This window comes from Stenella coeruleoalba (genome assembly GCF_951394435.1).
Source record: "Stenella coeruleoalba genome assembly, chromosome: X".
Classification (NCBI taxonomy): domain Eukaryota; kingdom Metazoa; phylum Chordata; class Mammalia; order Artiodactyla; family Delphinidae; genus Stenella; species Stenella coeruleoalba.
Window position 1 is genome coordinate 29,114,482 of NC_137152.1, and position 18,727 is coordinate 29,133,208.

Sequence of the window (18,727 nt, forward strand, 5' to 3'; positions counted from 1 at the left end):
AAATCCTAAAGAATCTATGAAATAACTCCTGAGGTTAGCCAGGTTGCAGTATACAAAGTCAAAACACAAAAATCACTTGTATTTCTATATACTAACAAAGAATAGTTAGAAAATGAATTTTTAAAAAATATCATTTCCAATAGCTCCAGAAAACAAAATACTTAAGTATAGTTGACTCTTAAACAACACGGGTTTGAACCGTGTGGGTCCACTTATGCAGATTGTTTTCAATAAATATATGGTCAGCCCTCCATATCTGTAGGTTCCACATTGGCTGATTCAACCAACTCCATATCATGTACTATGTTTCTGAACTGTGGTTGGTTGAATCCATGGATACGGATTCTGCGGATATGCAGGGCCTACTATGGGACCTGAGCATCCACAGATTTTGGTATCAGCGGCAGGTCCTAGAAACTAATCCCTCGCAGATACCAAAGGATGACTCTATAAATCTAAAAAAGCATATACCAGACCTGTATACAAAAAACCTCAAAATGCTGATGAAAGAAATAAAAAATGATCTATATAAATGGAGAGATAACCGTGTTGGTGGATTAGAAGATTCAAAATAGTAAGGATGTTATATCTCCCCAAACTGATTAATAGATTTAACATAATTCCAATCAGATTCCCAGTGGGCTTTTTGGGTAGATGTAGACAAGCTTATTCTAAAGTTTATATGGAATTTTTAACCAAAACAATTTTGAAAAAGAAGAATAAAGCTGGAAGAAGCACACTACCCAATTTTCAGACTATTTACGAAGCTACAGTAATCAAAATAACGTGGTATTGCTGCAGCAATAGGCACACACATCAATGGACCAGAATAAAGAACAAACAATCAGCAAAAAACCTGCCAATTAATTTTTGAAAAATGTGCAAAGGGAATTCAATGGAATTTATTATATGTCAAGTATACCTCAATAAAGCTGCTTAAAAAAAAACAACCTGTGTAGGGACTTCCCTGGTGGTTCAGTGGCTAAGACTCTGTGCTCCCAATGCAGGGGCCCCGGGTTTGATCCCTGGTCTCGGAACTAGATCCAGTCCTGCGTGCCGCAACTAAAGATCCTGCATGCTGCAACTAAAGATCCCGCACGCCACAAAGATCCTGTACACGGCAACGAAGATCCCGCGTGCCGCAACTGAGACCCGTCGCAGCCAAATAAATAAATAAATAAATTCAAACAAAACAAAACCTGTGTATTCCTCTGTTTTTATTTTTTTTCATTTTAGGAATTTCAGGAATGTTAAATGCATGAAGGGGGCCTTTGGGATTCATAGAAATGGAAAATTATTTTTGATACTGCAGCTGTTCATCCAAGCTTCTTTATCCAAATTTAGAAACTAGGTGAAAAATATTCTGTTACTTACTCCTTATGTAATCAGTGTCCTTATTAAGCATTCAGCATTGAATTTAACATTAGGTCCCGGAGAAAAAATAATATATGAAAATGTAAAATAATCCATTTCAGATTACAAATGAATTCAAAGAAAAAATTAAGGTCAAAGTAAATCTCTTAGATATTGATAGTGCCAAGGAACAACTAAAGCTCTTTGTTAAGGGGCACAAATGATGCAAGTTCCTTGAAATGAAAGGACATAAGAACACTTGAGGGCAGAAAAAAGTAGGTAGTGGGAGATTTTTTAGGGAGACCTAAAAACCAGGCTGGCTTGGAAAAGCATGGTGGGAGACACCCACGTCCACTTGAGCTTACAGTAAATGACCTGCCTCAAATTGCTAGTGGCCAGTGGTTACCTAACAGTCATGGTCAGCAATCTGTGGGTGTCTGTCACATGAAGTCCAGTGAGGGAGAGAGAGAAAATGGCTAGTCAGCCCTCTACAAGGAACAGAAATGTGTGCAAGTTGTTTTTTGGGAGTTCTAACCATAACTTATATTTGCACAGTGCATTACAGATCACTCCCCTAGGAGAGCAGGTGGCATTGTTCACATTTGGCAGATAAAAGCAGGAACGGGGTTGGTCAAGTTTATCCAGCTAGTAGGTGAATAATGATGTTGAGCATCTTTTCATATATCTTCTTTGGTGAAGTGTCTGTTAAAATATTTCCCCCACTCTTTAAACTGGGTTACCTGTTTTCTTATTGAGTTTAGAGAGCTCTTTATATATTCTGGATAAAAATTCTTTATCAGATATGTCTTTGCAAATATTTTCTCCAGTCTGTGGCTTGTCTTTTCATTCTCTTAACTTTGTCTATCAAAGAACAGAAGTTTTAAATTTGGATGAAGTACTTTTTTTTTTTTGCAGTACACGGGCCTCTCACTGCTGTGGCCTCTCCCGTTGCGGAGCACAGGCTCCGGACGCGCAGGCTCAGTGGCCATGGCTCACAGGCCCAGCCGCTCCGCGGCATGTGGGATCTTCCCGGACCGGGGCACAAACCCGCATCCCCTGCATCGGCAGGCGTACCCTCAACCACTGCGCCACCAGGGAAGCCCCCCTTTTTCTTTTTTTTTTTTTTACTTTTTATAGCTCATGCTTTTGGTGTCATAACTAAGAAAGCCTTGTCTAACTCAAGTTTGTAAGGATTTTCTCCCACATTATCATCAAGAAGTTTTATAGCTGTAGTGTTATATTTAAATCTATGATCTATTTTGAGTTACCTCTTCTTTAATAAAGTGTGCCTTTGATGAAAATAAGAGAGAGAAGTACTAGGGAGTAAAGAACAAAGGTGATGCCAGTACCAGTCAGCATTGGGAAATGGACCTTGGATATTCCCAGGACTCCGCATTTATTCCGTTCTATGGACCTGCAATGAATCTGGGCATGCCACATTCTGTAGCTAAACAGCCTAATACATTTGGATAGCTAACCTGGGGTCCAGCAATTAATCAGAATGCTCCCAGGAAACATCCTGGGAAATTAAGCTCACATTTCCAATACACTCTTCCAAACCAGCTCTGTAGTGGATTGCTTGCAAAGTTGGCCACCAACAATTCCTCCCACCCTGCACATGTATACCACTCTTCCCATCTTAAGAGGTGGAATCTATCCACTACCACCACCACCCTGAAAGCAGCTGTGCTTAGCAATTTGCTTTGATGAATAGAACGTGACGGGAGTGACGTGCCTAGGCCTTAAGTGTCCTGGCAGCTTTGGCTTTCATCCCCTGGGAAGCCATCTGCATGTTAAAAAGTCCATTTACTCTGCTGGGGAGAAAGGCAACTGTGGGGGGGGAAGAGAGAGAGAGAGAGAGAGAGAGAGAGAGAGAGAGAGAGAACATAGAGAATAGGAGACTGTAAAGAGGTAGAGAGAGAGGCCCAGCTGGCCCAGCCATTCCGGTCATCCCAGATGAAGTGCCAGACACGGGAGGGGAGCCATCTTGGATTTGCCAGCCCCATATGAGCTGGCCCGGCCAACATCACATTAAGCAGAGATGAACCATCCCCACTGAGCCCTGCCCAAACTGCAGAACCATGGACAAATAAATGGTGGTTGCTGTTATAAGTCACTAAGTTTTAGGATGGTTTCTTACACAGCAATAGCTAACTGAAACACTCCTCAAGCTTCCTCGTAGAAGTCTGCCTTACAGTTCGCTTCCTAACCTAGACAGCTCTATTCAGCAGGCATCAATTCAGCAGTAGAAAGAACTCTGAATCTTGGGTTAAGTTCCAGCTGAGCCATTATTTGTGTGAATGCCCCCAGAAGACTCTAAGATAAGGTGCAGGTGGTTCATTTGGGAGGCATCCCGGGAGGCACACTCACAATGACAGACTGGGGAAGAGAGGCAGGGAAGGGAGGAAACTCAATAAACGTACCGCTGGCTGGGCAACCGTGGCTCCATCCTACTGGGGACTCTTCCTCCCTCTTTTGCATCCAAACCTCAGCTTTATGTAATTTCTTTCCCCATTAAGGCTACTCCTCCACTTTTAACTTTATTTCATCCAGGAAAAGAAAATAATAGTGGTAAGGTGGGGGACTGGTAAGAGAGTGACCCCCGCCAGGCATGAGGTCTCAGAGATGTCCCTGCTTCTACAGCTGCTTCACCTGAGAGGATGCTCCATCCTCCATTCAAGCTCTTTTGCACAAGACCCCATAGGGACAACTTTAGGCAGAGTTGATGGTACCCACCGTCCCCAGGCCCTCCGCCTTGAATTAGCAGAGACAATTAAGACAGCATGTGGCTTGCGCCATTTTAATTTTGGTCATATTTTACACGGCTAACAAAAAGAAAGTTAAAAGGATAACTTTTATAAATGAAGGCATTACCCTTGTCCAAGGGAAATTTTTTTTTTCCCAGTTTAGTCTCCTTCTATTATTTAATTTTCGGCTCATTGTCTAAAGCTGGAAAAGAGGCAAAACAGGAAAAAGGCACCTAACTCTGTGGAGATCAGCACAAAGCAAAGGCCCTCAGCAAATGCCAACTCCGGTTCCCACCAAGGGCATTCCCGAAGCCCTGGAGGCTGACTGTTGGCATTCAACATAGTCAGAACCAAAAAAGGTCTAGCCTTTAAAGTAAAACCAGACAGCGGAACAAAAGCAACAGCGTATGTGGTCTTCCAAAGGCTCAACTGTCCTCCACAGAGGTCAACTGAGACACAGTCAAAATCCAAGAAGGGAGCGAGGCTGCAGCGAGGCCTTCAGCAGAAGGTTCCTGATCGAGGCACTGGCTGAGGGAGGCTCTGAGGCTGGATTCGAGCTCTCTCTTGCTCCATATTCACACTGGGGGGCCATCACATCGCCTCTGTTTCCTGGCAAACATGGTGCTTCTGCTTCTTTACAATTCTGCTCAGAAGGCGAAACCACATCGAGAAGCTGCCTCACCTCCATTTAAACAAAGATACAGAAAAGATCTGGGCAGCAGAACTCGGGGGATTCCTCTCACCTTCAAGCTCGAGCCTCACTGCCACTGGGATTTTCAAACTAAGTGACAGTACAGCATTGACAAACTCTCTGATGGCAAAGAAATGAAAAGCGTTCACCTGCAGGTCCAAGGCTGTAACACCACTGGCCCTGATAGCAAAGGAGAAAGTTCTAGAATGAAAGGGAGGGAGCTGAGCTCTGAGAAGGAACGCGCAGCTACCCTGGGCTAAGAGGCTCTGTCTGGGGACAAACCACTTCCTCAGATCTGAAAGCTTCCTGAGACTTTCCATGGACAGAAAGAGGGCCACTCACTGTGGGCAAGGGCACCAGCAAAAGACACTTGGACCTCACTGACTTGGAAAGATGGGTTTGGGATTTGCACGAGGAAATTCTGCAGAAGAGGAAAGAAGAGTATTCTGAAAGGAGACAATGTTTAGAGGAGGAGAGAAATACATCCCAATGGCTGCGCCCAGCTTTCTTCACATTTTAATACACAAAAATGTTGCAAAGAACACAACGTTTACAACAGCCAAACGTTGGCAGCTTTCAACTGGAGTAAACTTCTTTTAACCAAGTAGGCACAGAACTGCCTAGCAGGCCAGAAGTGGGACAGATGGTGTTACCCAAAGATTTTTTTTTTTCGTTCTTTCCCCTCTTTATAGCCTGCAGTGCTCACTGCCACCAGTAAATGCTTCAGGCAATTCAATGTCATCTTCCCAAAGGACCTGTGCTGAAACCCAAAACACAGTTCCCTTTAAAAACAACAAATAAGAAACACTAGTCTATTAAGATGCTGTGAGAAAATAACTTGGAAATGTCCACACCAGTGGTTCTCACACTCGAGCGGGCATCAAAAGCACCTAGAGAGTTTGTTACAACACGGTTGCTGGCCTACCTTCCCCCAGGCCCAGCTTCTGATTCAACAGCTCTGGGGTGGGGCGTGAGAATTTATGCATCTATTAAGTTTGTACGTACTGCCGTTGCCGGTGGTCTGAGGACCACATTTTCAGATTCTGTGGTCCTTGTTATTTGTTCTCTCCCAGAGGGGAACAATTACGTTAGCATATCGATGACCCTGAGCCATCCTGCAGTAAAGAAACCTACGGAACTTATTTACCATGCATTCTGCTGCCCATAGAACATCTAGGAATCTCTCTGGGAAGCAGCGCTTCAAGGAAGCCACTTTGGGAAAATGTTCTACTAGGGATGGTCCTGACCAGCAGAAAGATCACAGGCTCCTGAAGGAACAGCCACCAGCAAGAGGCAGACAGCCAAGTCAAAGCCTCAGCAGCGATCGGGGTAAGGGGCAGTGAAGGGCTTCAGGCCACACCATAGAGCAGGACTGTGGCAGGGCAGCAGGTCTGGAGAGCCCCGAGCCTGCGGTCCAGAAACCCATGCAGCATCCAGGACGTCTCAGGAGGTAGCCAAGGCCAGTCTGCCTACAGCTTTGGATCAGGACCCTAGGCCTTGGCCAAGAATTGGTGAGAATAAACGGTCCCAGTTTCTAGAGGCTATCAGGAGGTTACCAAGCCTCAAACAGAGAGAATGAAACATCCAGTTATCTGTCAGATAAATGTGTTCAGGGCTAGTTATAGCATGCGGGCCTAGGCATCTTAAAAGACCCCCTGACTAAGGCCGAGACGAGTCCTGAGCTGAGCATCATGGTGAAGGCGCAGGAGCCACAAACACTTAGGGATCTTGTTAAAGGGAGGCTCTGATTTCATAGGTCTGGTTTCTACATGACTGTAGAGCTCCCTGACCAAGCAGGTCTCAGTCTATACTCTGAGTAGCAAGGCCCTAATTAAGGGGTTGGCAAACTATTTCTGTCAAGAGCCAGAGAGTAGATACTTTCAGCTTTGCAGGCCATATGTTCTCTGTCACAACTACTCAACTCAGCCACTTATCACCAAGTAGCCACAGACAACACCCAAACAAATGAGTGTGGCTGGGTTCCAGTGGCACTGATATCTAAATTTCAGATAACTGTCACGTGTTACGAAGTAGTCTCCTTTTGATTTTTTTCAACCACTTGAAAATTTTAACACCATTCTTAGCTCACTGGTCATACAAAGCCAGGAGTTGGGGTGCTGTGGCTTGGCAAGACTTAGTTTGCAGACCCCTACCACAGATTGCTGCTCTCCCCACCCCAGGTCTGCCAAAGCAAGACACACAGAGGAGGGGGGATCAGGGAAACCTCATCTCACCAGACTCCCTGGGTAATCCCGATGAAGCCTGTCCAGATATTGGGTTGGCCCAAAAGTTCGTTTGGGTTATTCCATACCATCTTACGGAAAAACCCGAACAAACTTTTGGGCCAAGCCAATACCACTGCTGGGCTGGGAACTACTTATTCACTCAAAGCCCTGAAACGGTGGGAGGGCCCCCCTTTTAGTGCTAACAGTTCAGCCTTCCTGACTTGCCCAGTTCAGGGGGGGTTGGGGGGCTTCACATGAGGGGTGGGGTGTGCTGTCCTGACTTCCCCATTGGTGTCAATCTCACCCATCCTCCAAGGGGCTGCCTTCTCCCTAAGCCCGGCGGCGCCGGTCTCTGGCACAAAGATGTGTAGCCCCTGTGTCTTTAAGGGTTGGTCAGTTGCAGAAATTCTCAATCCCAGGACAGGGTTTTGCTAGAGAGGCAGGGACCGCCCTAATCACACTCGTGTGGCCTTTTTTTTTTTTTTTTTGCGGTACGCGGGCCTCTCACTGCTGTGGCCTCTCCCGTTGCGGAGCACAGGCTCCGGTCGCGCAGGCCCAGCGGCCATGGCTCACGGGCCCAGCCGCTCTGCGGCATGTGGGATCTTCCCGGACCGGGGCACGAACCCGTGTCCCCTGCATCGGCAGGCGGACTCTCAACCACTGCGCCACCTGGGAAGCCCTGTGTGGCCTTTCTTAAAGAGCTGCAGTTATTTCTAAGCTGCAGCTGAGCTGCTGGGCAAAGGCACGTGAGGACCCTGTTACCCGAAGATCACCGAAGATGTGCTTTGCTACTGCTGGCCGCACTCCAGGCAGGAGGACTTCAAAGGAGATGAAGTCGAGTGCACCCCGAAGAGTTGGGTTTGTTTTTGAGTTAGAAGAGGGAGCAGAAAACGAAAGTCTGTACACGCTTATCTCAGGAATGTCGGGGACTTAGGAAAGGAAGTCTAGAAGATGCCATGATGACGGCAAAGCCAAGGGAAGAAGGGAGAGAGGAGGGAGGACAGCTATTTGGCGGCCCTTATAAACAGGCCAGCCACTCCGTCTTGGCAAAGGGCTGAATTCACCCAGCGGACCAGTCCTCAAATTTCACTGTGTATAAGAATCATCTGCGGGACCTTGTTGAAATGCATACGCTGATTCACTAGGTCTCGGGTGGGGCCTGAGCTTCTGACTCGCTTGCTAGGCTCCCAGGTGACCCAAGGATTCAAGCTCGCGAGGATGCCGCTGACACACAAGCACAGCTTTTTGTTTTGTTTTTCTTTTTAATAGAAGCAAACTGTCAAAGCACATGGCGCCCATAGCTCTTTCCCACCTGGAGCTGAGCTACGGACACCCAGGACTGCAGCACAGATGGGTGTCCAGGGAGTTGTCTACACCACAGCACCCACCATCACACCCGTCCAAAGAGCAGGCGGGGTCTCACACCGTGCTGCCCTCCACTCTTTAAGTCTTGAGTTCTGGGCCTGCCTCTCTATCCTTTTCCTACTCAGCACAAAGTCTGTCCCCTGACCAAGCCCTGTGCCCACGCATTACACGTGCCTAGACAAGGCATCTTTTTCTAATCCACCCAAAGGCACCTTATGGACTAGCCGCGCCCTGCAGCCAGCAGTGAGAGGGTGGCAGGCATCCTTAGATGACTCTCGCCAATATCCTGCCACAGCTGGCAGCACAGACACTGCTTTGTCACTCAACCCTTGAGTGGATGCTGTTAATGAACTGAGCTTTCATGACATCACTTAACCAAAAAGACAGATAATCTCAAGAGCTGATAAAAATGTGGAGAAATCAAAACCATCACACACTGCTGGTGGGAATGTAAAAGGGTACAGTCACTTTGGAAAACAGACTGGCCGGTCCCCAAATGGCTAAACACAGAGTTACCATATGACCCAGCCATTCCACTCCTAAGGATCTACCCAAGAGAAATGAAAACATAGTCCACACAGAAACTTGTATATGAATATTCACTGCAGCATTACTCGTAATAACCCAAAAATGGAAGCAACTCAAATGTCCATCAACTGATGAACAGATAAAATGTGGTCTGTCCATACAATGGAATATAATTCAGCCATAAAAAAGGAGTCAAGTACTGATACCTGCTACAATATGGATCAATCTTAAAAACATTATGCTAAGCAAAAGAAGCCAGACACGAAAGGATACTGTGTGATTCCATTTATATGGAACGTTAAAAATAGGAAAATCTAGAGACGGAAAGTACTTCCGCAGTTGCCTAGGCCTACGGAGAGGGCGTGGGGAGCAATGGCTAAAGGGTGTGGAGTTTCTTTGGAGGGTAATGAAAATGTTCTAAAACTGTGATGGATACACAACTCTGAATATACTACAAGTCACTGAAGTGGTTTAAATGGGGAAATGGTATGTGGATAATATCACAATAATGCTGTTAAAAACAGCATGACCTATCAGCTGCGGTGCTCAAAGCAAGTGGCATAGAGAGGGATCCTTTGGGACCTCGACAAGACGGGGCAAGGGCTAGCTCTGGGGCAGCAACTTCTCAGAGCCCTGAGGAACACCCAAGCAGCCCCGGGTGTGAGACTCTGAGATTGCGGCCAAGTGTTGGTATGAACAACCACGCGGAAATACACCAGGGCGCGGCTCTGGGAGTGCCCGAGGTGCCACTGATCCTTGCCTGCCTATCCCTGGTGCCCGGCCCGATGCCTAATGTGTAGTGGCTGCTCAGAAACTGAACTCTGTCCCTGCCTGTGGAGGAAAGGGAATCCTGGAGTCGGGGGACTGAGTTCTAAGGCCAGCTCTGCTTCTAACTCCCCGTGTGACCCCAGACAAATCCCTTCCACTCACTGAACCTCAGGGACTCATCACTGAGACGTGGGGAGTTACGTCTCGGGCGCCCTCCCAGGCTGAGATGCCACATGAATTAGGTGGCCCATGCAGGGGAGCCTGGATGTGGATGAGAAGCTCCTGTGGGCAGCTAGATAGAGCCCGAGACACCCAATCAGCAGGTCAGTCCCGGCCAGAGGTGTGCTCCCTTACAGATTTCACCGAGACCCACCGAGAGTCCCCCGGGGGCCAGGCTCCCTGCTCGGCCACAAGGGCACAGAATGAACAAGACCCCAGTGCCTGCCCACGTGGCTGAGGCCGTCGGGTCCGTGAGTAGCTCCTGGTGAAATAGTATGACCCTCCTCTTTGAAAAGCGGACTTCGAGTCGAAGTGGAAACAGGATTTCAACCTCAGATATTTAAAGGAACCGGAGACTTTGTGTGGCAAATGCTGAGTCAGTGGCAACAAGTCTGTCAGAGTTCCTAGAGGGAACGGCCACACTGGGGGCAGAGTCTCAGAAGGCCGGGGACGTGGCCAGGCCACCGCTTCCTCACCCCTCCACCAGGGGCCTGCCAAAGCTCGGCTCAATTCTCGCTCGCCCCGTGGCCCTCATTGAACCAGTGTTTTGGAACATTCTTGAATCCCTGGGACTGGTAGGGTCATCAGCTCAGCCACCCACACAGCTAGCGGCAGGCCAGAGGCATTCAGCAGAGGGTCCTGGGCTGCGCTCGGCATGGAAGAGATAGATGTTCATCAGCCCTAACTGGGCAGACGCTGCAAAGAGCCAGTGACAACAGGGGGAACAGCATGGAACCCATCACACAACAGGTCACTGTAAAAGCAGGGCAGAAGAAACAGGGCAACGATCTTCCAAGGCCAAGGCAGAAAGTCCACCCCCAAATTCTATAATTGGATCTATTACTCATTAAAAAAAAAAAGCTTTAAAACCAATATACTCAATTTACAACACCAAACCTCTGGGATAATCCAAGCCACTATGTCCAAACCCATTTATCTTCTCCCTGGAGAACAACGTATAAAGAGGCATGCAGTATGAGCTAAGGATTACGGGGCAGTGAATCACTCAGCTCGGGAATGATGACTCCAGAAGTTTCTGAGCCTAGAGTGTGCCCGTAAGACCCACGTGCAACCAATTATCATCTGGGCAACTTGGGAGCTCAGCAAAGCTACCAGCGACTTTTCTCTCAAAGAAGCTTTATCCTTAAATCTTTTATCTGAAAAATCCTGCCCCCTCCCCCCAAAGTCCCTGGTGTTTCTAAGTCTCCTAGAAGATTGTCCTGGGGTGATTTGAAATTCAAGAGCCTCAGCAATTAACTATGCCCCAACTTGTTGCCTGTCCAAATGGATCTTTCGTTCAGAGTCCTGCCAATTGCCTCTGACACCTCGCCTTTCTTTCTCTTTGGGGATTAGCAGCTTGGAAATTCTGGTTGAATCCTGCAGGGATATTGAAATAGAATGTGTTGATTCCCTGTCACAATGACCTCAATCATTCAATCAACCCACAAATAGCCACTAAAGATCCTGCCCCTAGTCCCAGACACTGTGCTAAGTGACACCGTGCTGTGCCAAGATGCCAGCCCAGACCTGCAGGTAATTACCACCTATGATTAGGACTGTGTTGTTTGGTGTCGATTTTTAAATGAGGAGAATGGGAAATTGTACCGCTCGTTATAATTCCGGAGGCCACCTGATCATTGGTTCAAAGTTCCCCTACTCTGGCAACTTCATCGCACTTTCTATGTTGACTTTTGTGCCCATTAAGTGCACATTCTCTCATAGAATTCACAAAAGTATCTGGTGAGGAGTGATTTTGAATTGGGATAGGGCCTTCTCCCCAGAAAAAGAACACCCACACAGATTTTTGTTTCCAATTTCAAAATGTTCTTAGAGAAGGAAGCCCAGAGACACCCTGCATTAACCTTCCTTGGGCCTGTAGTTGTCACTACCACTGGCATCAGCATCGCTCAACATCACTCTGCAATCTCCGGGCCCAGGGTTCCTGCGTGGCTCCTCTCTGTGCTTCACAGGGCTTGTGGACCCATCTGTGTTATAATATTTACCCCCATGGATAACCTGGTGTCTATTTCCCCACAAGACAGAAAGCTATTGACAGAAGGAATTCCCTACCGTTTTCATCCTAGTATCCCATGCACTCCATCCTTCCATGTCCACTTTAAAAAGAAAGTCTCTGGATACAGCCAAGGTTCCAAGAGAGAAGGCAGAATTCATATATCCAAGAGAAAGATCCAGGCTTAAAAGACGCCATAAACAATGGCCAATAAAAGCCGACAGTCAAGAAATCACACAATCAAGAACTGAGGACTAATACAACATTGTAAATCAACCATACTCCGATAAAAGTTAAAAAAAAAAAAAAAAGAACTGAAGGGCTGGCTTGAGAAATTCCTTATGAACTGGAACCCAGGCAAGGCGATTATTCACACTGCTATTTGGAAATGAATCCTTAACCTGGGTATTGATCATAATTTGGCTGCTAGAATTTCAGACTACGTTACAACCTGGCAAGTCAACCTTCTTCTCGTGAAACTCAATCTTCACTTTCAATTACCCATTTGAGTTGCATTCTCTGAAAGGGGAATTGATGTAGCACACATGTTTGCGTTGACTAAGGAAACCATTCAACCCCTTTGGAAGGGGCTCTAGCAAAGCGGCCAACAAAAATAACAAATGCAAACTCCGGCTTGTGGCTGCAGTGTCTCTCATCTTACAAACCCCAGCGGAGAAGGTTATTGCTCAAAGGGAGGGTGTTCACGGATTTAAAAGCAAACCTCTACAGCCAGCAAGGCATCGTCCCTGTGTATGTAGGTTCATGGTGGCACAAGCCCTGTTTACCTGCACGCGTGTTTCTCTCAGCTCCTCCGGCCAATGGTCTGTCACCCGAATTGCAGGAACTATTAACTCGATAAGTACAAATATCCACTTGGCTCCAGGGTCTTGGCTAGGCACCGTGGGAAATACAGAGGGGTAAGACAGAGCAGTGCCCTTCCTTCATGAGCTCAGAATCTACAAGCGTAAAGGAATGCATAGCTCATTGTAAGGTATGGCATGTATGATAAATATCACACGAGAGATATGAAACACCGTGGGTGTTTAAAGGAAGGCAGACGCTTCCCAATCAAAGGATCAAGTAAAAGTTTCATCGAACTGGGGGGTGTCGCTGGACAATGGGCAGAATTTAGACACACATGTGGCTGCAGGGAAGCATTCCAGGTGCAGAAAGCAGTAATCACCAAAAAGAGGGAAAATGGGACTCCAGGTCCATAAAAACAGGTAGTCTACTTTAGCCAGATTTTAGGAAGCTAGGAGAGAAGGACTGGAAAATTAGGCTGTGGCCAGCTGCCCTGTTTTTTTTTTATAACTTTATTTATTTATTTTATTTTTGGCTGTGTTGGGTCTTCGTTGCTGCGCACGGGCTTTCTCTAGTTGCGGCGAGCAGGGGCTACTCTTCGTTGTGGTGTACGGGCTTCTCACTGCCGTGGCTTCTCTTGTTGCGGAGCACGGGCTCTAGGCGCGCGGGCTTCAGTAGTTGTGGCACGCAGGCTCAGTAGTTGTGGCTCGTGGGCTCTAGAGCGCAGGCTCAGTAGCTGTGGTGCACGGGCTTAGCTGCTCCGCGGCATGTGGGATCTTCCCGGACCGGGGCTCGAACCCCGTGTCCCCTGCATTGGCAGGCAGATTCTTAACCGCTGCGCCACCAGGGAAGTCCTGCTCTATGTTTTTGAGTAGAGCAATGCGATCAAAACAGTACTAACGTTGCCTCAATTTTAAAAATTAGAAATAAAATGTTAAAAAAAACCAGTACTGAAGTAAAGCTGTACTTAAAAGAGCAGTATCTGGCCATAAAAAGTAGAATGAGTTGCTATAAGAGAGACTAAAAGTGAGAATGTTATAGAAATCACCGAAAAGAAAAGGGCAATATTTCAATTACGGTGTGAGGAAGGTCTGAAGACGGTGCTTTAGCGATGGTTTCTGGTGTCTCTTTCAGCTCACAAATCTGGGAAATGAGAAACAGTAATAGCAGGATACCGTACTGAAAGTGTTATCAATAAGAAAATGCCAGTTGAAAATGCCCTGCTCTCCCCAGCATTTTCCTTTTTAATGCAGAGGAATTTTGTCAGTTGATTACATGTTTTAAACCCAAATAGAAATATCTAGCCTAGCCTGCTCCTAATGTGACTTTAATTGTATATCCTGAGCCAGGTGTTCAGTTCCTAATACTTATCTCCAAATGTGGCATTTTAAAAGACTGCTTTGGCTGGTGTGCTCTGGTTTGGCTTTTAGCCAACCGCACTCGGTTTTCCTGGCTGGTGAAACCACACTACTTTACCAGTTTTCTCCAGGCATCAGATTCATGGAGCCTTTCTTAGTTGGCCATGGCGTTCATCCTCCATCTTCAGCCTTGCTTGCAGAAGGAGGTGCAGTGAACCTCCAAAATCTCAGATGTAAATGAGGCTTCAAGAGTTCAGGGCTTCCCTGGTGGTGCAGTGGTTAAGAATCCGCCTGCCAATGCAGGGGACACAGGTTCAAGTCCTGGTCCGGGAAGATCCTACATGCCGCGGAGCAACTAAGCCCGTGTGCCACAACTACTGAGCCTGCACTCTACAGCCCGCGAGCCACAACAACTGAGCCCACGTGCCACAAGTACTGAAGCCTGCACGCCTAGAGCCTGTGCTCCACAACAAGAGAAGCCACTGCAATGAGAAATCCGCACACTGCAACAAAGAGTAGCCCCCGCTCGCCGCAGCTAGAGAAAGCCCGTGCGCAGCAATGAAGACCCAAGGCAGCCAAAAATAAATAAAATAAAAAGAGTTCATTTAAGAACATAATAAAACAGAAATGCAAAGCAAAACCGCAATGAGGCAGCGCCTCACACCTGTCAGAACGGCTATTATCCGAAAGACAAGAAACAGCAAGTGTTGGCAAGAATGCGGAAAAAAGGCAACCCTTGTGCACTGTCGGTGGGAATGTAAATTGGTGCAGCCACTATGGAAAACAGTATGGAGGTTCCTCAAAAAACTAAAAATACAGCTACCATATGATCCAGCAATCCCTCCTCTAGGTATTTATCCAAAAGAAATGAAAACAGGATCTCAAAGAGGTATCTGCATCCCCATGTTTACTGCAACATTATTCACGAGAGCCCAGTTATGGAAACAGTCTAAGTGTCCATGAACCGATGAATGGATAAAGAAGATGTGGTATACACATACAATGGAATATTATCCAGCCATAAAAAGAATGAATGGAACGTTGCCATTTGTGACAACATGGATGGACCTAGAGGGCATTATGCTAAGTGAAATAAGTCAGAGAAAGACAAATACCGTATGATCTCACTTAATATACTGTGGAATCTAAAAAATGAAACAAACAAGCAAAACCTAAGCTCATAGATACAGAGAACAGACTGGTGGTTGCCAGAGGGGAGGGGGAGTGGGGAGTGGGCGAAATGGGTGAAGGGGATCAAAGTGTACAAACTTCCAGCTTTAAGATAAATAAGTCATGGGATGTAATGTACAGCATAGTAACTATCGTTAATAATACTCTATTGAGAGTAGATCTTAAAAGTCATCCCAAGAAAAAAGAATTTTGTAACTACGTACAGTGATCGATAGCAACTAGACTTACTGTGGTCACCATTGTGCAGTGCATACAAATATCGAATCACTATGTTATACACGGGAAACTAATGTGTTATATGTCAATTATACCTCAATAAAAGCAAAACCAAAGAACAGAGTAAGAATACTATCTTATAGGCATACAAACGCAATCCAACACAGACAACTTTGCTATGAATTTTCCATACATTTCATGTGGGTTTTTATAGACACTGCGTCTTTGCTAGGCCGCAAAGAATAAATCAGAGAGCCAGAAAAGCTGCATCAGATTCAAAGATGGAAGAACTCCAGAGACCTTCTAGAAGTGGGAATGGGAATGATTTACTCTCTCTCTGACAGATTTGCTATTAAATCTCAGATGTTTATATAAGTGGGGGAGGGGAGATGCCGATGGGGCCCTAGATCCCCATCTCCCTCTTTCAGAGGTTCCTGATTCCAGGCCTCTTACCAGAGACACAATGTCCACTTGCTGAGAGACTGCCTCTGAAATGATCTTCAAAATCTCTCTGTCACCCAGCACTTAGGGTGAACTCAGCTGACATGATTCGCCTCAGGACCCACAGGCCTAGAGAGTCTCCCCTCCCCAGCCTTCCGAAACCTCTGGCTTGGACTGAAATACCCTCCGTTGGAATCAACAGCCCCAGCAGAGCACATTTCCTGAAAGACCTCATTGGGATGTGCCAACTTGGGGGAAGCCTGCAGGCTGGCGCCAGAGGGAGCTGGGCCAGCCAGGGCCAGTTCCCAAAAGTAGTGAGCGCCCAAGCTGGAAACCCACGATTCTGTGGGTGGCTGGGTCCTGGCAGCAAGCTACGCTGTATAAGGGTAGAAGCTGAGGGAAGGAGAGCAGAGGGCAGGGTGAGGGAAGGGAGGAAGGTCAAATGGAAAGAGAGAAGAGGCCCCTTGACTGAGGAAGGCTCTGCCAGACAGATGTACAGGCGGCTTAGAGACGCCTCCCAGTTCAGCAGGAAAGGCTGCTTCTAGCTTCTCAACTTCTCCCCCTGCACCCTGTCCAGTACTGGCTTGCCCCTGCCCTCTACCTTCATATTAACCCGACTCCTGCTTGGGGGGTGGGGGCACTAACCTGCCCGGGGAACAGGGGGCTGGCCCTTGCCTGGCACAGAGGATAAAGTCTCCTTTCCACTTTGCCCTGAATCAGTTCCTACCAAAAAGCTTAACACTTACAACAGTTCAAAACGCAAATGTTCCTCACTTTACACGTTTGATTCATTCATTCATAAGGGGATGTGCAAGGAATTTCCAGCAGCCACCCCTACATCTCCCAAGCATGCCATCTGGGAACCCTCCCCCCTCCATCCTTCACCCAGAACTCGGTAGGTTCGTTTCTCAGACCCCAGACTTAAACCACCCACAGTGTTGAAAGTAAAGCCAGACATTTGCCCGCCACGTCACCCACTTTCCCATTAACACTAAACTAAAATGTGTCCATGGATTTCCTCTCCGGGGCGACAGGGGTGCATCCATGTCCCCCAGCTCCCCCGAAGCTCTTTGCTATCTTAAGACTCTTGGATGAGGGAGTCAGCTGGACCTTTTTAAAGGGCATCTCCAAAGAAGGTTTTGTCCACACCAGAAAAGTTCTAATAAGTACCAGGGTCCCCTTAGATGCTACAGACCACGCCCCCCAGCAACAAGAAGCCACACCCCCTGTCTAGCAGAGCCCGCGTGTGTAGTCCTCTTTCCCTGGGGCTAACCAAGCGCCTGCCACATGTCACCGCTCTCAGCTGGCACCTCTCTCCCGGAGGTGCAGACTTTCTCGGAATCCCCAGCAGGGGGGGTTGGGGGATGCGGGAGAGGCTCCGCCCGGGCCTTCCACGAGAGTCTTTTACTGTGGCTCGTGCCCTGCAGCCCCAAGGGGTGGCCTGGGGCCTCGAGTTGGAGGGGGTAGGGGCTCCTTCCAGGATGAGCTGCCAGCCACCTGGTCCCTGGCCGCAGGCAACTGTGTGAGAGGCAAAACTCCGGCGGGGTGAGAAAGTAACCCGCGGCCAAACTTCTCCTGGTCGCCTCCAGCGCCAACGGGGGTTTGATTGGTCCCCCTGGAACCCCAGGCGCAGAGGGTCCTCCAGCTCACGGCGCCCGGCGACGGGATGACAGTCGGCTCTCCCCTCCTGGTGCCCGCACGCGAGCCCCGTTCCGCGTCCCCCGCTCCCCCGGGCGGCGAAAGACGAAGTCCGCGCAAACAAAGGGCGCCCCGCACCACCCTCCGGACCGAGCCGAGGGTCCCGGCGCCCAGCTGGGGAGGCTGGCCCGCCTACCCTACCTGGGAAGCCGCGGCTCGGCGGGACTCGAAGCAGCAGCAGCAGCAGCAGCAGCAGCAGCGGCAGCAGCGGCAGGAGCGCGGGCCGGAGTGCGGGGCTCCCCATGGCGCGCCCGGCGCTGCGCTCGGCTCGGCTGCGCGGCGCGCTTCCCGGGGGCGGGAGGAGACCAACCCGACCGAGGGGCTGCGCGCGGCTCGCGGAGGCCAAGCTGGAAAACTCCTCCTCTCGCCTGTCTCCCTCCCTCCCGCCCGCCCGGGGCCGGCCCTCCTTCCTCCGCCTCCCCGGAGCGCTGGCGCGGCTGGGGCTCCGACCCACCCCCCTCTTTTTGTGCCAGCGCTTCTTCTGGAAGCGGGGCTGACACTCACGCACCCGCTCTGGGGGCCTGAGCGCGCCAGGGGCGTGCCCTAGCAAACCAGATTATCCTAAAATATCTTTTTGTTCCCCAATTGCGCGCCCTTTCACCACGAATACACACACTGGTGGCCCAAACACCTCCCAGATCCGGGGCCCCTACCACAAGGTCATCTGTGCAGAAAGCTACGTGAGTCACACGGAAAGAGAAGGGATAACCGAGGGGGTCCAAGAATGGCCCACCGCGGCAGGTTATTATCGCCAAGTTCGCGGGTTTGACCCTTCGGACCACGCCCCAAGTTCGGCGTCATTATGCCCATCCTATCCAAGAAGGAACGACGCTTAGAAACTTGCCCAGGTTCATGGTTACGGGCAGAGCAGGGATTTGAACTTAGGTGTGTGGCTCTGCCAGCGCCGACGTCCTTGCTACGGCTTTTTGGTTTCTCTTTTGCAAGGGAATGAATCAAGAGTTCGTGCCGGCTGCACTGCAGTTTGGGATGGGGCTTGAAGTACTCTTTCTAGGGTCGGCTGATGGGCGAGCACAAGGCCCAGAAAGTTCCCCGCCCCACCCACAGCCTCGGGAATCCAGCTGGTGTAGTTTACTGCAACCAGATTTCCCCATTTC

The 18,727-nt window shown here is 48.5% G+C and overlaps 1 protein-coding gene across 1 annotated transcript in view; it reads right to left on the reverse strand.

The window, feature by feature from the left end:
* SRPX (sushi repeat containing protein X-linked) overlaps window positions 1-17,965 on the reverse strand; it is a 98,744-nt gene extending 80,779 nt beyond the window's left edge. Inside the window, exon 1 of the mRNA XM_079910351.1 lies at window positions 17,754-17,965. Within this exon, the coding sequence (XP_079766477.1) occupies window positions 17,754-17,856 (103 nt within the window). The 5' untranslated portion in view covers window positions 17,857-17,965. The remainder of the gene's footprint in view (window positions 1-17,753) is intronic.
* Window positions 17,966-18,727: the final 762 nt, after the last annotated feature.